General features: G+C 35.7%; 1 protein-coding gene and 1 pseudogene across 3 annotated transcripts in view; one reads left to right on the forward strand and one right to left on the reverse strand.

Annotated features, from left to right (window-relative positions):
* WDR70 (WD repeat domain 70) overlaps nucleotides 1–19,772 on the forward strand; it is a 309,011-nt gene that overhangs the window by 68,826 nt on the left and 220,413 nt on the right. For all 3 annotated transcript variants that reach the window (XM_036848060.1, XM_036848058.1, XM_036848059.1), the window contains one exon: nucleotides 2,513–2,646. In XM_036848060.1, the coding sequence (XP_036703955.1) occupies nucleotides 2,513–2,646 (134 nt within the window). The remainder of the gene's footprint in view (nucleotides 1–2,512; nucleotides 2,647–19,772) is intronic.
* Nucleotides 518–2,097, reverse strand: LOC118891926 (annotated as a pseudogene).

Here is a 19,772-nt window from a genome sequence, read left to right on the forward strand (position 1 = left end):
AGGTTTGTCTCACTTCTCTTGGTTTGGATTCTCAATCACAAACCTGGGAAATATACCCTAATGGCCTGTCCTGTTCTCTCTAGTTGTTGCCTCTAGCAAGGACTGTCACAGTATATTACTGCCCCCTACTCCCATTTTTTTAAATAAAAGAAAAGAGGAAAATCAACAAACATGATAAATTCTGCCATAGGCTTACTGTGTTAGTATTTGAATTAGAATTTCTATTTGAACTAAAATGCTAAGGCAAATTCTATTGCACTCTATTCCATGTAAGCTGCTGCTGCTGAACTGCACAGTAAATATCACAGGGAGATATAGAAAGCAGATTAACCATATTCTCAACAATTATCACATATTCTTTGTCTGAATATAATGCAGTCACATATCCTAGGAAAATTTTCACAAGAAAAGGCTGAAAAGGTGGTGGGTATATTAAGAATTTGCAAATAAACTGGCAGTTTTTTGAAACTTTTTAGATAAAATGGGAGTTTTTCTGAAATTAGATATTTTCCACTCCTTAGCCAGACCTTATTTTGTCTTTTTTTAAAAAAATCAAAGAATCTTCTTGGCCACTTAAGAGATCATTTCCTTTGTATCCTACCAGATGATCCAGAGAAGGATCATAGCCTTGTTCCTTTAAACAACCTAATGCCCAGAAAAGCTGGTCCAGTACAGGAAATTCTTCCCAAGGAATACACTTCCTACTTTCATTTTTTTTTAGGTTCTACATTTTTTGGTTCTAAATTATGAATCACATCCATTTCTTTTTTCATTAATATAGTGACATAATGGTAATTCTCTTCCTCAGTGAAAGAATTCACAACAGGGAAATTCCTGGCAGTCCAGTGGTTAGGACTCTGCACTTACACTGCCGGGAGGCACGGTTTTGATCCTTGGTTGGGGAACTAAGATCCTGCATGCCGCGCAGCGCAGTGAAAAAAAAAAAAAAAGAATTCACAACAGTGAACGTTTTTTAGGTGAAGAACTGCTTCTCCCCAGGTTTCCCTTTGGGCACATTCTTCCCAGTTTACCCTGAAGTCCAAATGACCACCAGGAAGTTGGAAACTGCAGGTTGCAAACAACACTGTCCTTTTCCCCAGAAGAACAGTGAGGATACCTGCAGCTGGTCACCATTCCTCCCACCCTGATTCAGGGCCTCGGCCCCTGTGGCTCCACACTGGTGGTCGTGGGGTAGGAGCGGAATTTACACTCTTGAGGGGAGGACAGGAATAGAATAGACAAGTCACAGATGAATTTGCAATTTCAAATTACATTGTAGGGAGATGAACACTGGTGGGGTTAGCTTTATCAGGAGGAGGGACACCTCTTTAATTTTCACAGGAGGGAAGAAGGATAGAGTGGGCATGGAGGCAAGTAAGTTTGTAGTTGGTGGTAGCAAGTCACTTCGTAGACTTTAAAAACTACTGTTTATTTAGTTTTATTTTCGATTGCTTTAAGACATATTGTTCAGGCATTCAAATGATAGCTCTCATTGTATGCTTTCTTTAACCCATTTAGGGTACATATCTAATTTAAACATATAACAAGTTATTCGTTATATTTGTATATAATTCCATTATATTCTGAAATCAGTATTCACAGGTAGTAATTGAAATGAGTATAAATTATTTTGTCAGTATCTGGTTTTGACTGCAGTAATTCTGTTATATTTAATTAACATTTCAAGTCTATTTGGAGGATTGATTTATAGTGCCTTTCTTTATATAAAACTATGATCCTTTTACTGTCTCATGTATATGATAATCACATTTAATATTCCTAATGCAGTCTTTCCTTCTGAGAGGTCAGTAGATCCAGGGACTAACCACTTTGACAAGAATGATAAATGTAGCTCAAGAACAGTGAGTTACACATTGGATATTTGTATGTGAATTGAACTTTGAAAAGTTCACAGGGAAAGCAAATATTTTATGGAACCAGTATAAGTGTTATTATAATGTGGTTAGTTACTTAAAAATTCAGCTTTAAAAATAATTGTTTAAGGTGACTAAACAATTAGCCAAGTGCACAAGATAATAATTTCTACTTTGCTCTATTTTGTTAAATAGATTTATGGTTCCTATTGGCATTACTCATTTTGGGAATTTTAGATTCATGTGTTATTCATTTAGTGATAGTCAAACAATCTTAAAAGGTTTCCTCAAAATTGTTTATTGAAAAAGCTGAATTGTTTGTAAGATTTCTACTTATATACTAAAGCAACTTAGTTTATCATATGACAGCTATTCTGAGTACATGGTAGATAAGTTGGGATGAAGCTAGTGATTAGATTAAACTAAAATATTTTCTTGTATTTCAAAGAAATAATACTCCTAATAACAAAGCCACATAATATAGAAGGTGCTTTCCATTTTCACTTTTCAGAAGTAACAGCAGTGGTGATCTATATTTACAGTGCCTGTAAGGTAGGAGGTAGGGTTAGAGAAAGGAAATGGGGTTATAATAGACAATAAGTAGCTTTTCTCCATTTTTTTTTTTTTTTTTAAACCAGGTTTCTGCCTTGGGTCTGGATCCCTCAGGTGCCCGTTTGGTGACTGGAGGATATGACTATGATGTTAAGTTTTGGGATTTTGCTGGAATGGATGCTTCTTTTAAGGCATTTCGATCCCTTCAGCCCTGTGAATGGTATGTATTATGCAACTTAATACCTTCATATTTGAAGACAGAGTCTCTTGTTATTTGAATTCCGTTTATGATGATTTTTGCTAAAATACAATAAGTTTACATGACTATATGCTACATTCGTTATTCAGATGAAAGCAAAGTGTACCTTTTATGTTTCTTTTCTTTAGTAAATTTCCTTTAGTTTCATTAATTTATTTTTTAAAGACATTTTCCATCTTTTGTTGTTTTTTAAAAAATATTTTAATTTAGAAATTGTTACCTTGCCTAGTTTATTTTAAAGCACTTCATTAAATACTGTGTAATATGATATATGTGTGTACAACATATGTTAAGCCAAGTGCTAGTCGGTGCTGCACTGTGCAGGTATGGTCAGCTAGCATTATATTATAAAGGACTTTACACGTTGCTACCATAAGCCACCCTCTTATTTCTACTTTTGACCATCGTTGATCTTTTAGCATATTGGATATCAGAAATGGATTTTATTGGTGAAACTATCTTGTTAACTTGCATAATGTATGTTGGAAATGAGCTTTCAATGATGAGATTTAAAAATATTCAAGATATGTGGATGAGCTGAAATTACTCTGACTCAATTTCTTACTCTTGCATGAATGGGGTGTAAATCTAGTTTTGCCTTCAACCTGAACTCTTAAGGGTTTTGTTTAATCTCCACTTGTAAACTCTGGGTTTCATCAACTAAATGGAGAAAGTTCCTGTCTCTGGACTGTTGAGCGTTTGCTTCCAGTGAACCTTTTGTGAAAGTGGTGGTTGGAGCATCTAAACGAGATGCTGGGATTTTTCTCAAGCCTGCAGAATAGATCATATGAATTGTTTGTGCTTACTTGCCAATAGATATTTACATAATAAATGTCTGTCTTATGTGGATCAGAATTGAGTCAGACCTCAAATTTCTCTAGCAGTTATATAGTTATCTAGCAAAATAACCTTGCTGACTAAAGTGGCTCTGGTCAGTGTTCTACAAATCATTATTGATTTGTAAAGTTTGAAGTCATAACTCTTAAGCTGTCTAGTAGTAAAGATTTGAGAATTCCCTAAATAGATCTTAACAGATATATGATCAATTGAAAGGAAAAAAAAAAAACTGAGTATCTCCAATGATGGCTATATTTAAAATAGGTCTTATGATTTAAAATAGTGACATATATCTTGAGTTAGTATGATGACCTTTTTTTAAAATAAATTTATTTATTTTATTTATTTATTTTTGGCTATGTTGGGTCTTCGTTGCTGTGTGCAAGCTTTCTCTAGTTGCGGCGAGCGGGGGCTACTCTTCATTGCAGTGCTCGGGCTTCTCATTGTGGTGGCTTCTCTTGTTGTCGTGGATGGGCTCTAGGCACATGGGCTTCAATAGTTGTGGCTCGCGGGCTCAATAGTTGTGGCTCATGGGCTCTAGAGCACAGGCTCAGTAGTTGTGGCGCACGGGCTTAGTTGCTCCGCAGCATGTGGGATCTTCCCGGACCAGGGCTCGGACGCATGTCCCCTGCATTGGCAGGCGGATTCTTAACCACTGCACCACCAGGGAAGCCCCATGATGACCTTTTAAAAATGTACTTAAAATATGTTGTTTATATCCCTTTTCCCCACATGATAGATAGTCTCTTGATTCATATAGGGATTGTGCTCTCCTTCTACCTTTACAACTATAAGGTGACTTGTTCAGGACTATCCAGTGCTATATCAATGATCAGCTCTGAATGGAATACATATCTCATGAGACTCAAGCCAGTGCTCTATTATTCACTAAACTGTGTCATTTGCTACACTGCTGTAATTGAAAATGCAGAAAAAACCAAGAATAAGCTTATTTTCTCTTCTGTAATTAAATTGTTGCATCCTATATGTAATTGTGAGCTATCAAAGATTAGATAGATGGGAAGAAATAGGATTCTTGACAAGTCATATAAAATTAATATAAAACTCTAATATTGCAAACATTATGTGAATGTTACTCCTTTAAATCAGGAGAACTATTTAACTTTGCCATCACTTGCCCCTAATCTCAAAGTAATGTGACTCTGTTTTTTATGATGTTTTTGTGACTCAGTGTGTATTTTATATCTATTTACATATTCATCTATAATTCCCTTTTTACTGTAAAAAAGATTTCAAATGGAGAGAAAAGCAGAGGGATTAGTATGAAGAGAAAAGCAGAGGGATTAGTATGATAGCCATCTACCGTTTACCTAGATTTAAGTTATAAATATTTTTCTTTATTTGCTTCATCTCATTTTTGTAATTTTTGAATTATTTAAAAGTAAAGACACTGTTTGTATGTAACAAAACAGAAACAGACTCACAGATAGAGAGAATAAACCAGTGGTTACCAATGGGGAGAGGGAAGGGGAGAGGGGCAGGATAGGGGTATAGGATTAAGGAGATACAAACTACTATGTATAAAATAAATAAGCAACAAAGATATATTGTACAGCATAAGGAAATATAGCCATTAGTTTGCAGTAACTTTAAATGGAGTATAATCTATAAAATTATTGAATTGCTCTGTTGCACACCTGAAACTAATAAAATATTATAAATCAACTATAATATAAGAAAAATAAAGACAGACACACCTTTCACTTTGAAATACTTCAATGTGTTATCTTTGAGAAAGATAGACGCTTTCTTATATAAATGTAGTTCCATTATTATTTTTAACAAAATTCTTCAGAATTCCTTAATATTTCTAATAAACATTCTGTATTTAAATTTCCCCATTTGCCCTCAAAATGTGTTCTTTTTTTAAACAAATTATTTATTTATTTTATTATTTATTTTGGCTGTGCCGGGTCTTAGTTGCGGCAGGCAGGATCTTTAGTTGCAGCATGTGGACTTAGTTGCAGCATGCATGTGGGATCTAGTTCCCTGACCAGGGATCAGACTCGTCCCCCTGCATTGGGAGCATGGAGTCCTACCCAGTGGACCACCAGGGAAGTCCCTGAAAATGTGTTTTAATGCTGGTTTGTCAGACATGGATCCAATCAAGTAATACACATCACATCTATTTTGTATCTCTCTTACATCTCTTTTAATCTACGCTGACCCTTCCTTAACCATTTTCTTTCCCATAACTTTGTTAAACAGACAGGTCTAGTTGTCCTCTATGAGATTCTTCCTTCCTGATTTTCTAATTGCTTCCTTTTGGTATTATTTAAGTTGTTTCTTTATCTCCAGTATTTCCTATAGAAGATCCAAAGGCTTGATTATAATCCATATTGTTTCACATCAGATGGCGTGTATTGTCTGGTTGTTGTCACTATTAGTGACGAGCAATTAAGACTGATCCCTGGAGTAAGGTGGGACATCTGATTCCTCCACTGTAAAGTTAATATTACATACTTGAGATAGGCAAGAACTTTGGGGGGAAAATACCTTGGTACCATGTAAATATCCAGATTCTATTCATCCTTTCACTTAATAAGTTTAGCATCCATTGATTATTCATACCTGAATCATTTATTTCATCGAGGGCTGCAAGATAGTGGTTTTCTAATTCTGTTGTTTCATCTACTTTTACTTGCTGGCATTCTTCTAAGAGAAGTACTTTTCCTCATGCCTGATGTTATTTGGTTCCCCTGAAATACAGTTCCTACCCCAGAGTCAGGATAAATGCTTACTTATTTCCCTTTTATTACTCATTTTTAGCTTACGGGTTGGTGTTGATAAATGAGTTGTTGCTGTTATTCATGGTGATAGTTTTTAAAAAATTTTTTTTCCTTTTTCTTTTTTGATTACTGGTATTTATGATTTTAAAATTTTCATGTGTTTCAGTCAATTGCAGTCATTCTTCTTTTTTTAAAAAATTTTTTATTTATTTTTGGCTGCATTGGGTCTTCGTTGCTGCACTCAGGCTTTCTCTAGTTGTGGAGAGCGGGGGCTACTCTTTGTTGCCATGTGCGGGCTTCTCATTGCCGTGGGTTCTCTTGTTGCAGAACATGGGCTCTAGGCATGCGGGCTTCAGTAGTTGTGGTGTGCAGGCTCAGTAGTTGTGGCTCTTGGGCTCTAGAGTGAAGGCTCAGTAGTTGTGGTGCATGGACTTAGTTGCTCCGCGGCATGTGGGATCTCCCCAGACCAGGGATTGAACCCATGTCCCCTGCATTGGCGGGCAGATTCTTAACAACTGTGCCATCAGGGAAGTCCCAGTCATTATTCTTTTTGATGTTTAAAGTGTCCCAGATTTGGCCATTGGGAGTCCCTGATTGCTATGTAGTTTTGACATGACCTCGTTAGTCTTTAAAAGCTTACTTATTTTCTGGAACAACATGTTGTAGGCTTCCCAGTACATGCCTTTCCAGGTCCCAGGGTGAGCATTTCCCCACAGACACCTGTTTTGTTAGTGGGAATGGTGTTCAGAGACCAAATCTGGATGCTACACATGTTCATTGATATTGGGGTATCATTACTTCTTGACCTTTTCAGTGGAAAGAGGTGAAAAATATAGATACGTGTGTGTGTGCTTAAATGATGAGATCATATTGACATTTCCATTTCAAAATTTTAGTAAACTTTAAATTTCTGAATATTTTTTAATTTACTGAAAAGATGTACAGGTAGTCCAGAGTTCAGGTATGCCCCTAACCCAGTTTCTCCTATTGTTAACATCTTACATTACCATGTCACGTTACATTTGTGATAATTAAACCAACATTGGTACATAATCATTAGCTAAATGCCAAACTTTATTTGGATTTCACTTTTTTTTATAAACTAATATCCCTTCCAAGATATTACATTACATTTAGTCTTCACGTCTGTTTAGTCTCCTCTGGTTTATGATAGTTTCTCAGTTGTTCTTTGATTTTCATGACTTGACAGTTTCGAGGTGTATTGGTCAGGTATTTTGTAGAATATCCCTTGACTTATTTTTTAATGGCGTTTTTCTCATGGTTAGACTGAGGCTGTGGGTTTTTGGGCTGAATATCACAGAGGTGAAGTGCCCTTCTTATCACATATCAGGGGTACATTCTATCATGTTTTTAAGATTTCTCCACTACAGAGTTACTTTTTCCTCCCCTTTCCATATGCCATTCTTTGGAAGCAAGTCAACAAATGCTGCTCACACTTGGTAGAGTGGAAAAATTAAGCTCTACCTCCTGGAGGGGGTGATAATTACATAAACTACTTGGAATTCTTCTGCAAGGAAGACTGTTTGTTTGTTTATTTATTCATTTCTATTTATTTATACCTTGAATTATAAGTCAATACTGAGCTGTGGCCATTGTGAGCTCTTTCAGTTTGCCTCTTGTGTTCTTTTCTTTGACATGCCTTTTTGTTTGTCTGTTTGTTTATACTTCCTTACTTTTGGGTACTATGAGATGTTCCAAACTCATATTTTCTTTACCCCTGTGCTAGAATTAGTCATATTTCTTTGGAGAATGATATCGGAAAAAAAGGATCTAGACTCTTCCTGTGCTTGTTGCCCGTGGGGTGTCACTGCTTCTAGGCCTTCTCAACAGAGCTAGGAAGTTTATGCCTGTGTACTAACCTATGTATGCGCTATATGTGTAATTGTTTCTGTATCCTTTTGCATTTATATTAAGCTAAACATGAGTCCATACTGAAGTCTCTGACTCTAATCCAGTACACATTGATTCATTCTAGCCTTCCCTCTTCTTCTGTCTTGGAAACTTACACTTTCCTCCAGTGAGAAACCTCACTTCTACCTCCCATCCATTTATATATTTGTTTAACCCCAGTATACATGTAAAATAATTTCAGAATTGTTAATCTGTATCCCCATTCCAATTTAAATTTAATATTACAGAATGTTTACTTAATGTCTTTGATTTTTATACTCAAATTCAAAGATAGAACATATTTTTGAGGAAGACTTACTAGTCAAGACCAGGAGTTGGCAAACATTTTCTGTAAAGGGTCAGATAGTGTTTTAGACCTTACAGGCCACAAATGATCTTTGTTAAATTTATTTGTGTGTGTGGTGTGTCTATATTATATAATAATAAATTTAAATTAAATTTTTAAATAAGGAAAAAAATGCAGTGCACGTATTTACTTGTTTTCTTTTTCATTTTTGCTTTCAATATCATTCTCTTTATTTTATTAGCTCATTGTTCCAGTTTTTGATGCTGACATCCAATATATTAATCATCAGACCCTTGGTTTTTGCCAATTGCAAATTTGATAAATGTGCAGTAAGTTCTCATTCAATTGATAACTTGTTAAATACCGCAAGAGTCAGACTTTAGTATGCCATTAGAAACCTTTCTTTGTTTTGACATTGATCTGTTAAACAACTTTTTAGATTAAGTGGTTCACTCATATGAGAATCCATGCATACCAGTTACTCAGCTAAACTCTTCCATAACTTTTTTGTCACCCATCTACATTATTTCTATATCATCTACCAAGAAAACTTGAGGGAATTTGTTAACTGTCTTAAAGATATAAAAACACATTATACTGTTTTCAGACTATCTCCTCACCTGTAATAGCAGATGTCAGAATTTGGCTGATATTCAAGAGGCAACATTATGATGAATAAGTGGGTTTCAAAGAGGTATTCACACACAAAGGACCCCCATAGCCATTCAGGAGGGGAGGCAGAAGTTCTAAATTTATGGGTGAGACTGAGGTAAGGTATTCTGGATTTGGGGCACCTCTGATGAATTTCTCCAAAGGACTCTGATGCTGTAGTATTCTTAGCCTCATTCTCACTCTCCTGGGCCACCTTGAAAAGACTGATGTTAAATGTTTCCTTGATCCACCAGTATAAAAATCAAATTTTAAAAAATGCTTTTCTTTTGTTGTTCAACTTCTTTTTGATGCATCTTTCATTTTTGGTATTTTGAAGTCTGTTTAGTAACTTGTTTGGACTTTTACCCAGTATCAATATTAGATTTATGGATCTCTGGTTTCTAAAGTCTTCCTTTGTCACTTAGTGAAAATCAGTACCACATTTTCTCTGATACAATCTGCTAGTCACTTTTTACTTTCTTTATGTTTCCTCATAGATTCTTAATAATTATATATATAGGTTTAAGAATTAGAATCCTTGGGATCACAAACCCTTTGGTTGTATCCTCTATGCAAAAAAAAAAAAAAAATGTAGATGAAGTAAAACTTGTCATTAAATATTGTGAGTAGTTTTGGATCACTTAGGTAGCCCAAAATAAGAATTTCTTATCTCAGCCCTTTTAAAAATGACTAAATACTCTCTATTCTTTTCTTTTTAAAAACACTTTAATTCATCAAGTACTACATAAGTAACATTTTCATACAGAAATTAAAACATTTCAGATAAAACTAAAGTTCTTCCTTTATTATCTTCATTTTAATCTTTTTCTCAGATTTCATCACTGTTTTCATTATGGTGTATATTTTTTGAGGTTTTTCCATGCAGTTATCAACAAATATCAAATGTATCTATCAAAAAACTGTGTATTCTATATTTATTTTCATAAATTACATCAGATCATGGTTATTCCATAATTTTTTTCTCACTCACAATATCGCTTGGAGATTTTTAATAAGACTACATGTATACTACTATATTCTTTCTAAGCGCTACATAGCATACTATGTATAATTTACCATAGTTAAGTGGTTTTAAAACTTTAATAGGCATCAGAACCATCTGAAGGGCTTGTTAAAATATTAAATGCTATACCTTACCTTTAGAGTTTCCAATTCTTTAGGTCTGGTGTGGCCAAGAATTTGCATCTCTAACAAGTTCCCACATGCTACTGGAGTACCTGATCTGAGAACATACTTTGAAAACCACTACACTGATTAGCTATTCTCCCCTTGATGGACTTGGGTTATGGCCACTTTTTCACTATTCTGAATAAATGATGAAATGATTGCCTCTATACTGCATTGGGCATATGTGTAAATTGCGTGTTTCTTAAGAATAGATAGCAAGAAATGAAATGCCTTTTGTGCACATTTAAAAATGTTGACATTGTCAAATAACCGTCTTTTGATTATCCGTTTTGTGAAATGTCACATGGGTTTATCCCTGGGAGACAAGGGAGGCAACACAATTATGTGCTTTGCTATCTGTGCATGAACTGAGTAACACATGCACAGTGACCAATCAGGGACAGATTTTGGAGGAAGTGGTGTGATTGGTCATTGATCAGGATGCACAGCTGCTATTTATATAGTGATTTTTGGACTGAAGGGCTAGTAGCAAAATTTGTACTTTATGCAGTTACTCACAGTTAATATACCATAGTAACTGAAAGTTGAACCATGTTGTTGGGGCCTGGTATTATTTATCTAAAGCATGGCGACTGAAATTCATGCATATCAGAACCATGCAAAGCAAGGATTGCCTGTATTCGATATGCAAAAGTAAAAGAGAAACTCAATGGGACATATAGAATGAATTTTTTTTAATTGTTGAAAATAAATTATATTCCTCTACTCTGATCTTCTGGTCTGCTAACAGACTAACAAGTTAATCATTAGTTTGGAAACTTATAAGCCTGGTTCTTGCTTTAAGTTCTGGGATAATTTAGTCAATAAAGTGTTTTTAGTCAGATGTAACACAATTTCATACGTAGTAAGTATTGATTTAAGTGGTTGTGTACTTACATTCACTTTTGAGAAATTTTTTTGCAGGTTTAATTACTATATGATAATGGTTTTCAGTAGTTTGTTCGTTTGTGTCAGATGTTCAGCCTTTTCAAGTGGATGAATGCTACTATTTTGCATTAGGTGTTTGTTGCTTTAAAATCGCTATTCATATAAATGTTAAAATAAGTTTCCACTTCAGAAGTCCACCAAAGATCCATAACTGAAGACACAGTTGTTTTGGGCCATGCATTATGGAGACTGTCTTCCCAAAGCATTCTGTGAATGGGCACTCACTGGAACTGCTCAACTCTGTGACTGTTCAGCATGAGGTCACTCAGCCCTGCATACTGCAGTAAATTCTGAGACTTGGCACATTACAGGTTTCTCAGACGGGGGTTTATGGGCATATTTTCAGGGGTTCATGAATTCTTTTTATTAATTTAGAAATTCTGTTTTTTTCATTTTGATAACCATTTGGCACAACGCTAATGCCTGCGTTTGTTTACCTTTGTGTTTAAAATCACCTGGGCTCAAATGCTCCGTTCACTTTCAGTTGCCATGGCCTCGTGAGAAGGGAGCAGAGACACCCTTCAAAATGCCAAGTGAAAGCCTGTTTTGTCATAAAGTGTTGTATGAACAAAGTTTTCATAGTAGTTATAATAGAGACACTTGGTGGGAAGACTAGATCATCGCTGTAACACAGCAAAATAGGCCTGTGCTAGTGCAGGCAACAGGTATTCATTAACTTGTTCAGCTGATGGCCGATTAAAGGACCGTGGCAGAGGGATATAATCAGTTTGTCTCACAATAAAGAAGTTGTTTCATTCTTTATAGTGTTGTGTCAGCAAACAACATCTTAAAATTAATTTGAATTTCATTGGTTATTTTGTTTCAGTATTTGCTTTAAAAAAATCACTTTATTGAGTTTAATTTATATACCATAAAATTCACTCATTTTAAGCGTGCAGTTCAATAGTTTTGAGTAAACTTACAGGGTTGTGCAACCGTGACCACAATCTAATTATCATCACCCCAAAACAAACTTCATTCCCATTTGTGGTCACTCTCCATTTCTACCTCCGGCCTTAGGCAGCCACTACTCTGCTTTATAGGTGTGCTTTTTCTGGATGTCTCATATAAATGGAATCATACAATATGTGGTCTCTTGTGTCTGGCCTCTTTCCCTTAGCATAGTATTTATGAGGTTCACCCATGTTGTAGCATACATCAGGACTTTTGTTCCTTTTTATGGTTGACTAGTATTCTGTTTTAGATAGATAGATAGATAGGTGGCATATGGCATATATATATATATATGGCATATTTTGTTTATCCATTCACCATTTGGTGGACATTTGGGTTGTTTCCACTTTTTGGCTATTATGAATAATGCTGCTTGAACATTTGTGTACAAGTCTTTGGACATATGTTTCCACCTCTTTTAACCTAAACTGCAAATTGCTAGGTCATATAGTAAATTTATGTTTAACATATTAATAACTTGAAAGCTGTTTTCCAAAGTGGTTATACCATTTTACATTCCCACAAGCAATATATAAGGGTTCCAGTTTCTCTAAATTCTCACCAACAATTCCGCGTCCCCCCCTCGCCCCACTGTACCACGTGGCTCATGAGATCTTAGTTCCCCAACCAGGGATCGAACCCAGGCCCTCGGCAGTGAGAGCACAGAGCCCTAACCATTGGACCGCCAGGGAATTCCCTCACCAGCATTTGTTATTGTTTTTTTGATGATAATCATTCCTGTGGGAGTGGAGTGATAAGTGTTTACTTTTTTTGAAAAATTTCTTTTTATTTCTTTTGACTGCATTGGGTCTTCGTTGCTGTGCGCGGGCTTCTCATTGTGGTGGCTTCTCTTGTTGCGGAGCATGGGCTCTAGGTGTGTGGGCTTCAGTAGTTGTGGTGCACGGGCTCAGTAGTTGTGGCTTGTGGGCTCTAGAGCGCAGGCTCAGTAGTTGTGGCGCATGGGCTTAGTTGCTCTGCCGCATGTGGGATCTTCCCAGACCAGGGCTCGAACCTGTGTCCCCTGCATTGGCAGGTGGATTCTTAACCACTGCACTACCAGGGAAGTCCTGATCAGTGTTTTCTTTTAAATTCATTGCAAATCTATACTCTTGTAAGAGTTGTTAGTAAAAGGACCCTAGTTATATGTTCATACTCAGTTAAATAATAATATAATAAAATTATTTATCACCACAAAGTGGTCTCTAAAGTACTTTCCCATCAAAAGGAAGGTATTATTACTGAAATTAAATGCACTACCTAAGGCATTGAGAAAGGGTTCAGTTGTGGAACAGTCTTCAAAATGTATTGAGTTAAAAAAGCACAGTATGGAATAGTACATAGTTTTTTAAAAAGCTTGGAAAAAATAATATAGACTGTTTGCTTATATATGCATTAAATATTCTTGGAAAGGTACACAAGAAACCAATAACACTAGTTGTCTATAGGGAGAAGAACTGATTATCTGGGAGACTAGTCGTCTATAGGGAGAAGAACTGATTATCTGGGAGACTAGTCGTCTATAGGGAGAAGAACTGATTATCTGGGAGGCCAAGGTGGAAGAAAAATGTGTTATTATTTACCCTTTTATATCTTTTGAGTTTTAGATACGAGGTGTGTATATTACTTATTTAATACAGAGATAAGTTTTTTTTTTGCTAGAGAACAAAGATATGTTCTGTTTACCTAATAGTAATATTGTGTATCATTATCATAGCTAACATTTATTGAGCCTGGCTAAACTCTTTATATCAGTTAATTCTCCTAACTGCCCTATGTCATAGGTACGTTTATTATCTCCCTTTGACAGTGTGGAAATGGAGGCTTAAAAATTAATTAGCCCAAGATCATACAGTAAGTGATAGAACAGAGATTTGAATGCATGCATTCTAATTGTAGAGTTTGTGCCATTAATCACTATGTTATGCATAGGCACAAAGGGATTAAAACCATTTAGAGTAAGTGCCATCAGAAATAGTCAAGGGTGTGGTGTGTGTGTTTGCTTAAGTTCATTTATCGGTAAGCCTTACTTATTTTAACACTTTATTTACTGCCTTTGCCAGATAACTGAAGTAATGCTATTTTAGCTTTTAGGTAAAGTTTTTAAAATTAGTTTACAGCTGATACTTATGCAGCATAATATTTAACATAATTGTGTGATAGATGAGTGTTTTTTTTCATGCATTTATGCTTTCTTTTGTTTTTCATGTTATCAGTTGTGAAAAAGAAACTGAAGATGGATAAAGGTTCCTCTTATAAAACTGGAATCATGATTTGTGTATGAGTTAATGTGTAAAGAAGCAGAGTTATATAAATTTCAGTAATCATATCATTGTAACTGTCTCATTTCTCCTGTCCAATAGCTCATTAATTGAATTAAGTTAATGACAAAATATTTTTGATTGAACTTTTTATAATTATTAGTGAATTGGTAAACTCACTTTATGAGTTTCCATAGTAATATTATTTTCAAAACTATTAGATTTTGCAACTTTTAGGGTAAGTAACCATAAGGCCAAATATGACTTTTTTCCCATAGGTGTCACCGATCAGTGGTATCATTAATTAGGCTCTACTTGAGAAGAAAAGTATAATATCAAATCCATCTAGCTACTTCAGTTTTGCATAGCAAGGTTTTTTTGGTTTGCAGCTAATCTTGGATATCATCAATAGGAAAGAAAAAGTTAGAAGATAACTTCATTTGTAAAGTTAGTAGGTTAATCAAATCACAAGTCATTCTTGGTATGTCAGGATAGTCCTAGGGATGACAGAACTTTCTTGTGGTTTACTAATTAGAAAGAAGGTTGTTGACATGGTCTGTATGGAAGTCGGTGTGGGATCATGTGCATCACCAGAAAGCTTTAATATGAGGTGAAAGGTGTGTGGGAAAGCACAGTTAATATTCTTTGATATATATATATATACACTATGTACCTGAATATATTTTCTCCTTTGATATTTTCATTGTAAATTTATATAAGCTTAAGGGTTTTTTTTTTTTTTTTTGCTTAATTTCCTGGGTTTCTGTTACCCTCTATAACTGTCATCAAGTTGCATAGTTTCTGTATTTTGTTTCATTAACTGAAAACCAGTGACCTCTTGAGTTGTGTCTCAGCTCAGATGTCAGCTCTTCAAAGAGACCTTTCCTAATAATCCTGTTAAAAGTAGCTTATCCTGTTCCATTGACCTATATTTCTGTTTTTGTGCCAGTACCATACTGTCTTGATTACTGTAGCTTTGTAGTATAGTCTGAAGTCAGGGAGCCTGATTCCTCCAGCTCCGTTTTTCTTTCTCAAGATTGCTTTGGCTATTCGGGGTCTATTGTGTTTCCATACAAACTGTGAAGTATTTTGTTTTAGTTCTGTGAAAAATGCCAGTGGTAGTTTGATAGGGATTGCATTGAATCTGTAGATTGCTTTGGGTAGTAGAGTCATTTTCACAACGTTGATTCTTCCAATCCAAGAACATGGTATATCTCTCCATCTATTTGTATCATCTTTGATTTCTTCTATTAGTGTCTTATAATTTTCTGCATACAGGATAGAAAGCCCAGAGATAAACCCACACACGTATGGTCACCTTATCTTTGATAAAGGAGGCAAGAATATACAGTGGAGAAAAGACAGCCTCTTCAGTAAGTGGTGCTGGGAAAACTGGACAGCTACATGTAAAAGAATGAAATTAGAACACTCCCTAACACCATACACAAAAAAAAACCTCAAAATGGATTAAAGACCTAAATGTAAGGCCAGACACGATAAAACTCTTAGAGGAAAACATAGGCAGAACACTCTAGGACATAAATCACAGCAAGATCCTTTTTGACCCAGCTCCTAGAGAAATGGAAATAAAAACAAAAATAAACAAATGGGACCTAATGAAACTGAAAAGCTTTTGCACAGCAAAGGAAACCGTAAACAAGATGAAAAGACAGCCCTCAGAATGGGAGAAAATGTTTGCAAATGAAGCAACTGACAAAGGATTAATCTCCAAAATTTACCAGCAGCTCATGCATCTCAATATCAAAAAAACAAACAACCCAATCCAAAAATGGGCAGAAGACCTAAATAGACATTTTTCCAAAGAAGATATACAGATTGCCAACAAACACATGAAAGAATGCTCAACATCATTAATCATTAGAGAAATGCAAATCAAAACTACAATGAGATGTGTTCTCACACCAGTCAGAATGGCCATCATCAAAAAATCTACAAACAGTAAGTGCTGGGGAGGGTGTGGAGAAAAGGGAACCCTCTTGCACTGTTGGTGGGAATGTAAATTGGTGCAGCCACTATGGAGAACAGTATGGAGGTTCCTTAAAAAACTAAAAATAGAACTACCATATGACCCAGCAATCCCACTACTGGGCATATACGTGAGAAAACTGTAATTCAAAAAGAGTCATGTACCACAATGTTCATTGCAGCTCTATTTACAATAGCCAGGACATGGAAGCAACCTACGTGTCCATCATCGGATGAATGGATAAAGAAGATGTGGCACATATATACAATGGGATATTACTCAGCCATAAAAAGAAACGAAATTGAGTTATTTGTAGTGAGGTGGATGGACCTAGAGTCTGTCATACAGAGTGAAGTAAGTCAGAAAGAGAAAAACAAATACCATATACTAACACATATATATGGAATCAAAAAAAAAAAAGAAAAAGTTTCTGAAGAACCGAGGGGCAGGAGAGGAATAAAGACACAGACATAGAGAACGGACTTGAGGACACGGGGAGGGAGAAGGGTAAGCTTGGGATGAAGTGAGAGAGTGGCATGGACATATATACACTACCAAATGTAAAATAGATAGCTAGTGGGAAGCAGCCACATAGCACAGGGAGATCAGCTTGGTGCTTTGTGACCATCTAGAGGGGTGGGATAGGGAGTGTGGGAGGGAGGGAGATGCAAGAGGGACGAGATATGGGGATATATGTATATGTATAGCTGATTCACTTTGTTACAAAGCAGAAACTAACACACCATTGTAAAGCAATTATACTCCAATAAAGATGTTAAAAAAAAAAAAAGTAGCTTATCTCCCAATCTCTCTACCGCTACCCACTCTATGCATTGTTCTGGTTTGTTTTCTTTATAGCACTTATCATTATTGGGAATGATCATCTGTGTTTTATATTTTACTTGTATTCCAACACCTGGAATAGTGCCTGGCATATAGTAGGAACTTATTATTCATTAAATAAGCAATGAATAATGGAATCTTTTCATCCTTTTCCCCCAAAATTTCTTGTGTGGAATAAAAAAACATTTTCATCAGGATGTACCTATTTTTTTTTTTTTTTCAAAAAGAAAGGAAGTATAAAGATTCCTTTTCCTGGAAAATTAAAAAATTGTGGCTTAAACCATATTAGTTCAGGGCAAATAAAGAACAGGCAGTTTTTGAAATCTCTGGCTCTGCATCATGATGCATTGGGCTTCAGGTCTCAGGTTGATATGTTTAGCTCTTTAAAAAACAAAAAATAGGACATGGAATCTCAAGGTAACTGATTCGAGAGTTTTATTGCATCTTACGATTTCCGTTCACTTTATGTTAAAATTGACTGCCACTGAGCTGTAATTTCTACTTTTTGAAATGGCATTTGTAGTCCTTGGCATATATCTGTTAGTTTCTTCTTTTGATTAAATAGTTCCGGAGTTCAAAGGAAAAAAAACAACAAAACCTTTACCCAGTATTTCATCTTCCTGAGTGAATCCTGGTTTCAGAAATTTAAAAATTTCTATTACTAGAAATAAGAATGGGTGAGTCATTGCTATAGCCATTGGGCATGATTCTCTGCTTAAGTGGCTGAACTTGTGTCATAACTGTCAGTTATAGTGGAGATGGAAGGAAATTTCATTACTCTCCCAGACTTCCATTGAAGTATTTTTCCCCCTGCTTTCTTTTCCATAGCAGACTGATTTATGTAAAATTCAGTTCTACAACTAAGTATTAGTCTAGGGTCCATGTGCATGATGGGTAAGAACATGGATTCCATGTCGTATAAGTCTGAATTTTTTATAAATTTATTTATTTTATTTATTTATTTTTGGCTGTGTTGGGTCTTCGTTGCTGTGCGTGGGCTTTCTCTAGTTGTGTCGAGCAGGGGCTGCTCTTCGTTCCGGTGCGCGGGTTTCTCACTGCGGTGGCTTCTCTTGTTGCGGAGCACGGGCTCTAGGCTCGCAGGCTTCGGTGCTTGTGGCTCGCGAGCTCTAGAGCACAGGCTCAGTAGTTGTGGCGCACAGTCTTAGTTGCTCCGTGGCATGTGGGATCTTCCTGGACCAGGGCTCGAACCCGTGTCCCCTGCATTGGCAGGTGGATTCGTAACCACTGCACCACCAGGGAAGCCCCAAGTCTGAATTTGAATTCTGCTTTGACCAGTTCATTTTCTGTGTGACTAGGCAAGTTTAATCACTTTGACCCTTGTTTTATTTCCCTGCAAAATAGAATGAATAATTCCATTTCTTTGGGTTGTAATAATGATTAATGGATAATATATGCAAAAGGTGTGGCACAATGCTTGGTGCTTAGTAAAGCACTATAAATATTAGCTCTTATTATCTTAGTACTGTTTTAACATGAAGGAATTTCAGTACACAGACTCACAAATTGTTATCTTTAATGTATTACTTCCCATTACTAAGATTTTTTTAGTCTCATAAGATTGGATTGTAGCTCTAAAAATTCAGACTACTGTTGAAGCTATTATCTGTCCTGATTTCCTTTTTAGGAGTCCTGGCTATCCAGATTTGTTATTTCTTCTCCATTTCCCTTTTCTTCTTTCTGACCCAGTTCTCTTTATCTTTTTATTTATTTATTTATTTATTTTTGCTACAATCTGTGAGAATCTCTTAAGTCAATCCACATTACTAATTTTTTACTGTTTTAATTCAGGTCTTTATTGCTTTTAATGAACTTTTTAAAACTCACATTTATTCAGGTATAATTTACATACACCCACCAGAATTCATCCTTTCAAGTGTACAGTACTGCGAGTTTTGAGAAATGCATAGCCATATTAACCACCACCACCACAATCAAGTTATAGAGCATTTACATTATCCTAGAGAGTTCCTTCTAGTCACTTTGCAGTCATTCCTTTCTCCTGACCCCCAGACAACCACTGTTCTGATTTTGTTGTTGCCCCTATCAGTAGTGTTTCCCCCTTTTTATTGTTGTGTAGTAGTCCCTTGTATGAATATACAACAGACAGCTTATCTGTTCACCAATTGATAGACATTTGGGTTGCTTCCAGTTTCTAGGTATTATGAATCAAGTTGCTATAAATGTTTCCATATAGGTCTTTTTGTAGATAGATGTTTTGATTTTCTTGGGTAAATACCTAAGAGAGAATTGCTGGGCTGTGTGGTATGTGTGTTAACTTTATAAGAAGTTTCCAAACTTTTCCAAAGTGCTGTACCATTTTGCTTTCTTAGGAGCAATATGTAAGGGTTTTAGTTACTTCATGCTTACCAAATACTTGGTATTTTCAATATTTTTAAATTTAGCCATTCTTTTCCATGTGTAGTGATATATAC

The sequence above is a fragment of the Balaenoptera musculus genome, chromosome 3 (genome assembly GCF_009873245.2).
Source record: "Balaenoptera musculus isolate JJ_BM4_2016_0621 chromosome 3, mBalMus1.pri.v3, whole genome shotgun sequence".
Classification (NCBI taxonomy): Eukaryota; Metazoa; Chordata; class Mammalia; order Artiodactyla; family Balaenopteridae; genus Balaenoptera; species Balaenoptera musculus.